The sequence below is a fragment of the Xiphophorus hellerii genome, chromosome 13 (assembly GCF_003331165.1).
Source record: "Xiphophorus hellerii strain 12219 chromosome 13, Xiphophorus_hellerii-4.1, whole genome shotgun sequence".
Taxonomy (NCBI): Eukaryota; Metazoa; Chordata; class Actinopteri; order Cyprinodontiformes; family Poeciliidae; genus Xiphophorus; species Xiphophorus hellerii.
Genome location: NC_045684.1, coordinates 28988099 through 29001797, shown reverse-complemented (window position 1 = coordinate 29001797; position 13699 = coordinate 28988099). Strand labels below are relative to the sequence as shown.

At 38.6% G+C, this 13699-nt stretch overlaps 1 protein-coding gene across 2 annotated transcripts in view; it reads right to left on the bottom strand.

The window, feature by feature from the left end:
* trappc9 (trafficking protein particle complex subunit 9) overlaps nucleotides 1-13699 on the bottom strand; it is a 220560-nt gene that overhangs the window by 167329 nt on the left and 39532 nt on the right. For both annotated transcript variants that reach the window (XM_032580805.1, XM_032580806.1), the window contains 4 exons: nucleotides 11518-11603; nucleotides 3290-3416; nucleotides 3043-3175; nucleotides 1306-1469 (listed from right to left, as the gene is read on the bottom strand). In XM_032580805.1, the coding sequence (XP_032436696.1) occupies nucleotides 1306-1469; nucleotides 3043-3175; nucleotides 3290-3416; nucleotides 11518-11603 (510 nt within the window). The remainder of the gene's footprint in view (nucleotides 1-1305; nucleotides 1470-3042; nucleotides 3176-3289; nucleotides 3417-11517; nucleotides 11604-13699) is intronic.

Sequence of the window (13699 nt, the reverse complement as noted above, 5' to 3'; positions counted from 1 at the left end):
GTGGCAGCATTATCAATACAGGATTATTTCATGATGTAATACTAGCAGAAATCACAGCTAATGGTGTGTTTTTCAGGGGAAACAGAAATATTTATTGATGAACCAAGACCAACGTCATCTTCTCCGGTTTTCTCCACAGTGTTTATAATGTTAAGCATTATTGTTTTTATTTTAAAAGTTTTTTTTTTACACCATTAAGCCCAAACTGCATGCGTCTTTGCTGTGCTCCGCTCCGCTGTGCGCTTCACTAGTAGGTGACCTGAGGCTGCAGGATGCTGTAATTAATTGTATAGGTTAATAACACAAAAGAACATTTTGACTTATCCACTTGTAGCTTGGGCATTACTGAACTTGGACTACAACACTTTTGTGAGAAAAATAATTGGTGGATTTGCAAAAATGATTAGCCAGAGGTCCAGGACCTTGTTTAGTATCTCCCCAGCAAATACTGTGGTAGAAGTCTTCAAATAGCACAGTGGGGAATAGACGAAACTGAATGGATTGAAAAATAAGACCCAAACAGAACATGAAGAAATACACACAGCCCCAGAAGAGAGTAATTTCAGCTTTTCTGAACTCCAAGTATAAGACTAAATGTATTTAAGGGATAAAAAGTTGTTTTTTCCCATGATATATCCAATTTAAGGAAAGAAATTGAGAAAAAAAATAAAATCGGAAATTGGATTTGGTATGATAAAAACATTTAACTTTGAAGCCGTATCGCCCAACTCTATCTAAATGCATCATAAAATCCCAGAATGACAATGAGTGTATTAGAACTTGAAATGATCAAATCCTGCAAAACATTTGCGTCATAAACTATTATTTCCTGAATGACAAAATTCTAATCACTTGTAAGAAAGAACAATAAGTTCATGCAGACGATTTGAGAGAAAAGCTTCTGTAACAGACAGCGGGATGAAGACAAAAAGGGGGATGCATTAGCAGTCCCACTGAGCAGGACTGCAGAGATGGGAGGTGTGAGCAGGTGCTGAACAAAGAGATGAAATACAAACTAAAAAGCCACAGGGGCATGACAGATCCAGAACCAGAGAAAATAGGGTGGTGACCCCGAGCAGCACCACAGCCACAGACACTGCAAAAGACTGGAGCGCCAATCCAATGTGTGGTGAAGAACATCAAAGGCCGTCCACACTGAGGCAGCACAGAGTCCCCCGCTGTGGCTGCTTTAGTTCTGAGCTTGTTTATTAAATCAAAAGTCTCATGTGTTTTTGCTTTAATGAAAAGAAACACCTTTCTATTTTTTAGGTGAGTCATCTGGAATCCAAACTGTAAAATTCTCACCTTTAGTGTTGACAGTCTTAGAGGTCAGCTCCAGACTCTCAATGTCTTCCATGCCAATGTTCTCCAAGGTGATGGTCAGCTGCTGCCTCTCTCCATTAAAGAGCTGCACGGACACGGAGCTGGACAGTTCTTCTTTGGACATATGCTGAGGGGTGTGAGCTGATCTGTATGGAAAATGAAAAACACAGAAGTTACAATGGTTGTCCTTCAGCAGGGCAAAGAAACATCTATGGCAATGCTTTCAAAGAGTCTAAATTAATAAGTTTTCATTTGATAGAAAGTCCAGAAACCCACTTTTATATTTTGCCTCTGTGCACTGTATGCTAACCACTGCACGACACAAAAAGTGGGAATACAAACTGGAAACCTCAAGGTCAAAGTGAGGTTGACCTCTTTTTCAACAATTTAACAAGTTGAAACAAAGATGTCTTTGGTTACTTGTGCTTCAAGTAAATAAAGACAGACTTTACATTAGTAAGGTTAAGTAAAAACAATAATATAACTCCCATTTACCAGTAGCCAACCAGCCAAATGTAGCAGCAGAAGAGTTGACCAGTTAGTTCAGTGGGTGTCAAGAATATAGCTTAATGATACCCAAGTCTTTTGAGAAAATAATCTGTGGATTAACTAGAGACATAATACAACTCCTGGAAGGTGTGGATCCTGTTACATCTGGCATAAAACTAACAGGATTTCCAAACAAGACCCATCATACCTGTTGCCAGACAAGGTGGGGCTGGAGCTGCATTGTTGCTTAAGGATCTGGATAACTTGCCATTATAGAAACCACCTCCAACTGAACACCACCAAAACTAAGGATGTGGTTATTGATTTCAGTAGGTCTAACTCCAACCCTGCACTACCAGTGAACATTGCTGGGGTTGACATAGAGGTGGTTGGGACCTACAAGTATCTGCAAGTATCTGCGAATTCATCTGAATGGCAATCTGGATTGATCAACAAACTGTGTTGCTTTGTTTCATAAGGGACAGAGTCACTACACTTTCTTTGGAGGCTAAAGTCTTTCAATGTGTGCTGTGAGATGTTATGCAAGTCAATAGCTCAAAGTGCTCAGCGATATTCTGTTGTCTCCTGCGGCGGGGCTTTGACAGAGAGAAACTGGAAGCGACTGAACAAACCCATCCACAGTTTGACTCTGGACTCAGGCACAGAGCAACCCTGCCTGTACCAGTCACCCTTCATCCATCCTGGCTGGGCCAGAGAGCAGCCACAGACCAAGGTTCCTGTCAGTGGGCTGTAGGACTGAACACTTCAGGAGCTCTGCTATGAGTCTACATAACATCAGTATACATAACTCTGTAGGTAACTAATGACTTGGCCAATTCTATTGTACTGTTTGTTAAATATTGCACATCTTGTGCTTTCCAGTATTTGTTTTATTTTGTCTTTATTCTTTATTTTTATTATGTTTGTGCTATTTGGACAAAATAATTTCTTGAATCTTGGATTGAATCTTGAATTGTGCTCTCTAGCTGGAGAATGTGCGGCCATCTGAAGCACATGAGCAAGTCCACAATTGATCAAAGCATGCAAAACAAAAGTTTTAGTCAAAATCCCCCAATGTGGGTGAAAACACAAGTGCACAAAGAGCTGATTGGCTGCTTTGTAACATCAGATGAAAAAAAGCCTTTCATCTAGAATGTGAACAAAAACAAAGAAGATTGTCGAGGAAAGGAGAAGCAGTAACACAAAAATACAAATTTTCTGTTGTCTAACCGTGGAAGCGATGTGCTGAGCTGAAGCCGAGGAAGGGAGGGAATGACTTCCACTAAACAGCCGCTTGTCTTCACGCTAGGCAGGCCTTCCAGCAGGCAGTCGCTGCTCACGCCGAATATGGACGTGTGGTAACCTGCGGAAACATGGGAGAGCGGTCCAGCTGTTTAGAGCGGCGGATTAAACAACTGTTGACTTTGGGCCAGAGCCGCACGACAAGAATAATCTGTGCAACATATGCGGCACTGACCGTTCACCGTAATGTTGCCAGCTGTGCGTGGGACTCCGACCAGAGTGACGGGGTACAGCCCGGACTCAGCGGGCAGAGACAGAGCAGCTGGCAGAGATTCAAACTCCACTCCAGAAGTCAGCAGACCCTGAAAGCAACACAGAACCAGTAATCATCAGCAGATGCTCCAGATGTAAAATAGTGTAATTTTTATCAAAAACCTAACTGCTAATACCCCGGTGGAGAGGGAAATTATCCCAGAGAGCAACAACTCCAACTAAGCTAACCAGATTTGTCTTATTTCGACACTTTCAGCATTCCGTGCCAACATGATTCGCGTTTGTTTTTCTTGTTCCTCCGTGGACGGAGAATCAAGTGTGGCTGAGCGATTCTGAGCACCTGTGTGCTGTCCTACAGATAAAAATCTGGTGGCCTGTCAGCCTACTTTCAAAACGTAAGGGACACTAGAGCCCACAAAAAGACCCCCTGGCAGGGTACAAAAAATATATTTAATAAAAAATAAAATCTGGTGGCCAATTCCAATAGCAGAAAATCACTGCATGCCTGAGAGGTGACTGAAAATAAGCCGTACAGATCAGAACGCAGGAGGAGGAGGAGGAATCGGAAAGCTTTGAAATTTGACAGTCCGAATTCCAGCTGGGTTTCACAGACAACAACACATCCACAGCCAATGTTTTTTAATGCATCACAGAGTGTACACTGGCCACCCTGAAGGTAATTTTCAAACAATGAAATAAAAGTATGTGGACTGAATTTAAATTCGCTTAAATAAAGCCCATAAAAAGGAAACGCTGCGTGAGATTTCTGGTTATTATACAGTGCCTTGTACAAGTATTCACATGCCAGGAACTTTCTCCACATTTAATCACGTTAAAACCACAAAATTATTTTTACCTGGATCTAATGTGGCAGACCAACAGAAAACTGTGATTGTGAAGTGGAAGGAACATTTTGGTCTTAGTAATGTTGGTCTAGTTTCTAGTACAATAAGAAATGAGATGAAAATAACTTACAAGTAACTTTTCAGAAGGATATAGGAACTTGTCTTAACTCAATAACTTCTTAATGTTGTTCCAGTGGCGGATTATTTTACTAATGAGATATTTTTTTCATGTTTAAGTGAAATAATCTGCCATTGGAACTGGTACCTTTTCACCATTATTTAGGAATTAATGACTTAAAACAAGCTCCTATATGTTTCTGAAGAGTTGCTTGTAAGTTAGTTTTGTCTTATTTCAAGTGTAATAAGATAGTTGCGTTAGAAACTACACAAAAATACTTGATGAGATTATGTATCATGCAGTGGGGATGTTTTTCTTCATCAGGGAGAGGGAATCTGGTCAGAGTTATTGGAAAGACGGAAGGAGCCAAATACGAGGAAATTCTGGACAGAAACCAGCTGGAAGCTGCAAAAGACTGAAAACTAGAATGTTACATTGTTTTCTGACACAACAATAAACCAATCCAGAGAAGGATTAAAGTGATTTGGATAAAAGTAGATTCACGTGTTAGAATGGTCTAGTCAAAGCCCACATCCAAACCAAAAAGTATGGATGATTGAAAATCAGTGTCTTAAATTTAAAATGTACACACATATTGGGCTATTTTCAAGGAATTATAAAACATTCCAGCCTGTAGATATGGCTGGAGACATACCTACTATACCTTTTATTCCACTTGTTATTATGCACTATTTTGTGATTGTCTTTCGCAATAAGCAACAAATCAATTAATCGCATGATAAATTTAAACAAACTCAGAAATTTCAATTAGAATGATTTATCGTTTTTCTCTTTTTATTTTCGCTCTTTTTTCGCAAAAAACAAGATGACAAAAGTCTGCAGCTTGGTGCTTTGGTCTCTACTAACCCTTTTTCTGAAGGACAGTTTTCATTTTATTTCTTATTTCTGTTGTTTTGTTTATTTATTTTAGATGCTTAAAATGCCTTGCTGTTCCAGTGTTAAATGTTCATTAGAATTTAGAGTTCATTGATCTTGAGAGTGTGTTCTTGCACTATTATGATGCCATTACTCAAAAACATTCTCAGACAACAATATTATCGTTAATCGCGATAACGTCTGTGGACAATTTATCGTCCAGCAAAATTTGTAATCGTGACAGGAATAGCAACTTTGTAAGTTTTCTGGGGTTCGTTTATTTTTTTCCTCCCCATTTCTTCCAAACAAAATGTGTAGTAAACTCAGATATCAGAAATGCGGCGCCCGTCGAAGCCGTAATAAATCTGTAATGACACTCTCAGAATAACTGTGCTGTATTTACATTCCACAAACACTCAGCTGTGTGCAACAAGGCAGACAGAGGTGATGTAATGACTACATCAATCCCTTACTGCAGACACTACCTCACTGGAGAGAAAGCTGTCCAAGGGCTGAGCCTGTAAAGTGCCCTCGGTGTGATTTAAGCACACCTTGCCTTCACATCAGGACGTAGTGTGCTTCTCTTAAACAGCTCAAATCTCAGCGTCGACATATTGGAGACGCTTCTCTTTCGTTTGGACTTGAAAAGGTTAATTGCCTTGTTTTAACAGCAATAATGGCTAAAGCATGTGCAGAGAAAATGGTTTTGTTTGGTCCTTTTTGACAGTACACAGTTAACCTTTTGTTTTCCCTCAAGTGGTGCTGTGATAATGGCGTAATTACTATCTGGGGTTATTATTTCTTTTTCTTTGCTCGTAACTGTCCGCCTGGCCAGAGCTAATAGGCAATGAAGAGAATTGAAGACATAAAAGAAACGCCTTCTCAAAATGGAGAAGACACTGTTAATCAAAGTTTTTGCAAAATGACAATCACAATTCATAAACCTACGGTTGACAACATGTTTACAAAGTTATAGCACAGGGTTGCCAAAGTCCAAATAGAAACAACGTGAGCCAAATGTTTTTGATTAAACACTTTTCTTATTTATAGTAATAAAAACCTAATACTTAACAGTAGCTAATGTGACATTTTGACTGACAAAATTGCTGTTGCAAGTCAGTTAAGTGAAAATTATTCACTTAGGTATGGAATAATGTACAGATACATTGTTTGGGCTACATTTGCCACTAAATAAATTTTTTAGTGACATTGTTGTTGTCATGTAGGCATGTGTTTGTCTAGGTTCTGTTTTTTCTCTCTTTCGGCAGGTTTGGCAGCAGATTCCTAGACTGTCATCTTGTATTTTCTCTATCCTTAAGTGGAAAGAGGAACTACTATTATGAGTTCACACTTTCGGAGGAGAAAGAGGAAAGAATGACGAGCTGCAGCATCTTATTTTGCTTTCCATGTTATCAGAAGTTCAGTGTTTTGGTCCAACAGTGCATGCTTCCTCAAATCTATCTATTCTGCTCTTCGGTTAAAATAACAGCTTCTTGAAAGCTAAGTAGTTCGGGCTGTTTTCCACAAAAACAAACACACCCACAAAACTCAGACCAGTCACACAACAGTTTTGGTCATCATCTCACTCTACTCTCAGCTGAAAATGTTTCTCAAAGTAAATCCTTTTCTAGTCCATCCAACTCCATTTTTGCGTCTCATTCCAATAGCAAGTGAAGAATGAGACGTGCAGATCAACACAAGCCCTTGCACTTTATGCACTAAAATACCTTAAGTTTTTTTTTTTTAATCATTCTGACTTTAGAATGTATCTTAAAAAGAAAAATTTAGGGGAGGCTAAATGCGCTAGAGGTTTTCACAGTTAGCAACAGCGCTAATCAAAAATTTAGCTCCAATATTAACACATTGGCGTAAGTGTGCGCACCAATAGCAACTTGTCTTTTTGCAGCGACTACACCAAAAGACTTGAAGTTAGGCAGTGCAGAAGGACTGTGCACTGTCTTTTGTATTTGCATTTCCCATATAACAAAGTCTTTTATTTAAATGGAAATGCATAATTTCCCACTTTCTTTTAAAAGCAGAGAAAATCCATCCTTTCTGCAAATGTCCTGGCCAGACTAAGTTGAGTACACAAAGTAGGAGAAAGTACAAATGACTTGTCTTTCTAATAGCGTAGCGTTGGGTTGCTTCTGAATGGGTCAAAGTCGCTTACGGTGGCCCCAAAATTGAAAGTTAAAGAGGCTGTACTGTAGTAAAAAAAATAAATAAAAAGAAGCACTTAAACAAAAATCTATAAAGCTGAGCTGGGTATTAGAGGTGAAGTCGTGTGGTGACTGAAAATGGGGGTCTGTTTTGTCAAACTGAACGGTCACCTTGGCGAGAGATGATGGAAGGGAATACTGTGTGTGTGTGTGTGTGTGTGTGGGGGGGTGTGTGTGTGTGTGTGTGTGCGCAGGGGTGTGTGTGCGCGTGTGGGGGAGTAAGTGTGTGTGGGGGGGTGTGCGGGCGTGTATGTGTGTGTGTTTGTAACCTTGTGTTTTGCTGAGTTGGTTGATGCAGTCTTCCACCAGTTGCAAATTAGCTCTAGATGGCTTACATAAACCTATTTGTCTCTGCATGCAGGACTCTACAAGACCACCTGAGGATCCCGGCTGCCATGGAAATGTAAAGGGCTTCGGCCTGCTTCTGTAATCTGATCAATTCACCGCTCAGTGGGAGGAATTGATGGTTATGTCATTACAGCCTTACCATGGCCATTAGCTTGGTCCAACTTACAGAAAAATAAGCAAGAGCTTCCTGCAGAAATGCAATGTGTGCTTGAGTGGACATTAATATACTGGAAAGAGCTCTTTGTAATGTCTGAAAATATCAGAATAGCATCAAGTATGAGGAACTAAACTGAAAAAAAGGGACGAACATTGTCATTGTTGACTCTTCACACAGATATAATGTATTCATTTTATTAAAAGTTTTTGACACCTATATTAATTTTTTTTGATAGCACTGCAGTCTTATTAAACTGTTTCTGTCTTCTGGCTGTAGCCCCAGAACCAGAACCAAACCAAGCAGTCACTAATATGGAACAAAATTCCAGAAAACTGCAAAGGTGCTGAAATGTTGAGTTCCTTTAAATCAAGACTAAAAGTCCACTTGTTTAAAGTTGCTTTTGATTAGTAGTAACTGGAACATTTACTTGCTGTGTATTAGAGCTGCACCAATCTGATATTAATATCCGTATCATTATCAATGTTGACAAAAATTCTATATTTGGTATTGGTAACAATGTACCCAACCTATCAGGGCAGATCTATTCAGTCTAATTCTATGCTTTGTGCTCTGAGCGACGTCACGCTTTATTATTTATTTTACATTATATTTAGAGTTCCTAGTTGCTCTTTCTGAACCATTTAAAAGAAGATTTGTTGGAGTTTAATTTTACATTTAACCAAAGTAGTCAACCTACAGATTTCATCAGTCTCAGTTTCTGTATTATTTTGTTTTACACTGGCTGTTCTGCTTCTAATTGCACTGACTGAACAAATTAAAGTTATGTTATTTTTATATGTTGCGCTTTATTGGCGCAGACCTATCAAAATAAATTTTTTCTTTAAAAAAGATGCACTTTAAGTCAATTCAGCAATGTTTTTCTGTATTTTATCGGTATCAGCCGATAATAAAACTTAGATATCTATATTGATATCAAAAGTGAAAAAGTGCATACTATGTTTTTGACATAGTTTACACTATGTCAAAAAGTGCATACTATGTCACTTTTTGCATAGTGCAAAAAGTGACATAGTATGCAAGTTTATTGCTTGCAATTGCAAGCAAGCAAGTTTATTGCTTGCTTCATAATTTGGTTATTGTGTGATGTTTTCTTGATGTAAAGCACTTTGAACCACCTTGTTGCTGAAATGTGCCATGCAGATAAACTTGACTTTACTTATGATATTATCAGATCAATCAGGAGGGATGAATCAGCCAACAAGACAAGTCCAATTTTCTTTTGGATCAACTGAGACAGCTGCTGAGATGAGTTGAAACTTCATTCAGTCATTTGTTCTCTACTTTCCCAAAAATTAAAGAACCAACACTTTTGACAAGTATTACACTGTGGACGGTTCCGTGTGACGGATATCGGACAGATAGACCCTTTCTCCGGTCAGGCTTTACATCACTGCATTTGTAAACAGACGCAGCGGTAAAGAAAAGAATTACTGTCTAATCTTTTGCAAACGCAAACCAAACAGTGGCCTTGCCCTTGCGTCTACTTTTCCAAAGCAGCGGTACGGGTGTAACGGAGTGTGTTAATGAAAAATAGATGTCACTGAGGTGTTGGTTTGCACCTCGGCTTGAGCTCCTTTAATAACAACAAAATGTTCGGGGCTCAAACAGCTGCTGTCGCCAAGCAGCTTTCAGAATTGATTAAACTAGACTCCCTGATGTCTCATGGCTCTTTTACACCTCTGTTTTGGTCTTCAAATGAAATAGAGTGACCCTGCCTTTTTCACACAATATGAATTCTATCTTTCCAAACTGGAAAATGCATGAAATGATGAATGTAATGTTTTTGAATGACGTGCTTTGTTTGCACGAGATGCTTTCTTGGTGTCAGAAGGCTAAAATATCTGACATTTATAAAGAGAAATTTATACAGAACTAGCCAAGCAATCAGGAGTCACTGAAACCAATCTCTATGTTCAACTCACCACATTAGCTGCGCTTCCATTGTCCATACAACTGCAGAATTTCATATTTCAAAAAATAGATTTGCTTAAAGGAAACACGTAAAACACGCATTTTTTGATTTAAAGAAAGATACAATGAGGTGGTTTTGCATATCGAAGTTGGTTTATGTCACAATAAGTAATTATTGAGTTAAAACAAGCTCCTATATCTTGCTGAAAAGTCACATGTAAGTTTGCTTTGTCTCTTTTCAAGTGTAGTAAGACATTTGCACTAGAAGCTGGACCAAAATTGCTTTGTAAGATTTAGTGTTTTTGCAGTGAAGTAGGTTCTACAAAGTGCTAACTGAGGAGCAAAGACACCTAAATGTATAAATAAACACTTCAAATTAACAGATCAGTGGTTAGCACACAACAGTGTTAGCCAGCTGATGAAAGGCAGCCAAACACGAGGTGGTTCACGTTAGAGCAGAATTAGAAACATAACATGTCCCATGATGACAGCGGTTTTTCTGTAGCTGCTCCCAAGCTCTGGAATTATCTTCCCTGGACATTAGACTGACCCCTGAACTTTCTGATTTTAAATCCATTCTTAACCCTCCTGTTATGTTCCGGGTCAAATTGACCCGTTTTAAAATTTACAAATTAAAAAAAAAAAATAGAAGCATTTTTTTTGCATGAAACGTTTTCTATTTGTCTTAATAGGTGCACTCTAGACATAAGTTGAAAATTTATTCATGTTACACATTTGTACCAAACCCTAGGTCTACTTTTTACATCGATACTGTTCGGGTCAATTTGACCCGGCAGTCAGGTTAAAGTGCAAAAAAAGATTTTAAAATGTCCAATTCTATATGTTTCCTTGCAGTTATGAACCATATTTCACCACACACACACTCACACACACACACACGCACACACACACACACAAGCCCACTTTCTCACTATTCTCTTTACTTCACTAGGAAACTGCGAGAAAGCAGGTGTTCACACAACCTTTGACGGGAATCTTTTCTGTTCCTGTGGACAAACTCCACCCACTCTGAGTGACACTCAGCAGAAGTGGATGAAAACATAAATACTCTCTGCATGACTCATTTATCTTGATTTTAATCAGCGGGTCAATTTGACCCAGAACAGTATGTGTGTCTCAAGTTCAATTATAAAGATCACCCTTTGGTAAAAAAAAAAAGTATAATATAAAATAATTTACCAAAGGTCAACTTCAAGGAAATTATTGTTTTTTTGTGTCTAGGTTTTTTTTCAGTGGACATTAAAAATCTAAATTCCATTTTTTATGTCCAAATGAGTAAATGAGCAGGTTGTCGTCATTGATCCTTAATTTCTGAGAAATAATAAAACATCATTGCACAAATATTGATTGAAATGGTTAGTATTGGAGTTAATAATCAGATACAAAAATGTTTTGGAGGAATTTTTTGGTTTCTGACACTATTGCATGATTAAACACTCCCTGGGTCAAATTGACCCACGAACATTTTTGCTGTACCCTAGAAACGAACATAACAGGAGGGTTAAGAGCCATCTCTTTTCTTTGGCATTTGACACAATCTGAGATGTTCAAAGTGCTCTGTACATAAAAGGATTTTGTAGTTTGTGTTGTGCTTGTTTTTATAAATCATAATATAGGCTAATATACAGTAGGTGTAATGGTATATGCAGTGTGTTTGTTTCTGCTTTTATATACCATGTTCTCCACACGAAGCTCGTAGGGCATCGGGTTGTACACCATCAGCTGAACTTCACAAACGTCTCCTTGAACCCACTGGAAATCTAGGAAGAGAAACGAAACAAAACAGTCTCAACTTTTTTAAAACGTAGAACAAATGTGTCAGTATTTCAGCTTATGTTGCTCTTATGACTGTTTGTTATAGGGATGAAGCAGTTTTTAGTTTTAATGATCACCACTGTATGATTTTATACAGATTTCTATTTTTAATTTTTTTTTTTTTTTTTGCTTCAGAACAAACAGACCAACCAAAAGCATCAAGTCTTCTTTAGTTACATTTACTCAGTTACAATGACTTGGGTAACATTTTGAAAAAGAAACTTTTAGAAGTAGTTTTACTGCAGCATACCTCTACTCATGTGGTTTCTACTAAACGTGTTGAGTTAAACGAGGAGGTTTTGCATTCAATTATTAGTTCTGTTTGAAAAATGCAAATTGCAACAGGGTAAAACTATACTGATTTTCATTTACAATGAAAAAACAAAAAAGAAACCCAAGGAAGCACCGTTCGACGGTATTGTATTTGCAATTTTTTGAAGGTAAATTGAAAACTTCTGTTGTACGTAGGCCTGTCACGATAGCAAATTTTGCTGAACGATTAATTGCCTCAAAAACTATTGCGATAAACGATAATATTGTTTGAAGACCTTTTTACACTGATTTAATGGAAATGACGTAATAATGCAGGCGATTTCCTGCCAAAGATAGATACACTTTATTTTCAAAAGAACACTAAACACTGAAACTGTTAAACAAAATAAACAAAACAACCAAAAACAAAAATAAAATGGATTCTCAGTCTCCATTAACAAAAAACTCACTTGAAAAACAACTAAACAACATAAAGCCAAAGTGGAAATAAATACTGCATTCAACCAAAAGAGTGCAGATTATGAAGTCTGTATATTATGTTGCCCTTCAGTAATAATTAGATTTAAATAGAGAAGATGGGCACATCGACTACCTGATGCAATAGTTCACACTACAAGGTTTTTTGCTCCTATTTTTCCCCTTACAACAATCTTAGACCTTTGGTCTTTCTAAGATTGTGTGGTGTGTTACGGTAGATCGTCGTTGCCGCTCCGATCTAAATCAGGGGTTTTACCCGACTGGGAGCTTAACGCAACCTGTTGAATGTGACAGGCAGCCAATCAGAAAGCGCGGATTCTCCTCCGTGTTTTCTGAGGGGAAATTACGGAGGGGAATCCCAAACAGCTGACACGGCGCAACCCGAAGTCCAGCGGACATCGGAGATGATATGTGGAAACAACATTAATGTTTATTCAACATGCAAAGAATATAGAAATGACAAGGGGAGGAGTTGGAGCGAAATTGCTACCGCAGTTGATAAACCCGGTAACTTTTCAGCTGTTCTTCGTTAACGTGACGTAAATATGTTCTAATGATTTTCATTCAGTCAGGACTTTACGCTGACACTAGTTACATGCATTGCAGGTAGATTGTAGTAAAGCATTGATTAATGCCTGGTTTTAAAATTAGTTCACTGGACTTGTAGCCATTATTTTGTGCCCATTGTTGGACACCACACAGCAGGACCGAACCCGATCGAACCGTTATAGCTAGGATTTCTGTCGGCTAATGTGTGATCTGTCAGGTTTTGAAAATGGGCCGACAATCGGCCGACAGCTCTAAGATCCTGTAGTGTCCGCTGGGCTTTACACTAAGGAAATGAGGAAGGGAGGAGTCAATGGAGAGCACCGGAGTTGAGCCTTTTTTCATTCTGTGTCATTAACAGAAAGAGAAAAAGGCCGGAAGAGATGATAATGCCGATAATTAAAATGACGTCGATAGTTTTAATTTATCGTACGATTAATTGATTTATCGTTTATCGCGACAGGCCTAGTTGTACGGAGAAGATATTAAGCCCCGCTGTAGGTTTTCCTCCATTTCTAAATGTTCCACATTCTCGTACAGTTGGACGCTCCCGCAGTAATCAGACTTGCAGAGAGGGCCTCAAAAAAAAAAATCCCATCTCGAACCCTGGAAGGGAAGGGGATTTATGGAGGGCGAGCCGCAGCCGTGGCCCCAGGGAAATTAGGCCAGTTTAAAGAAAGATATCTATAATATGACTGTCTGGAAAGCTCCATATTACCGCAGGTCTAGCTTGCAGGCATGCTCT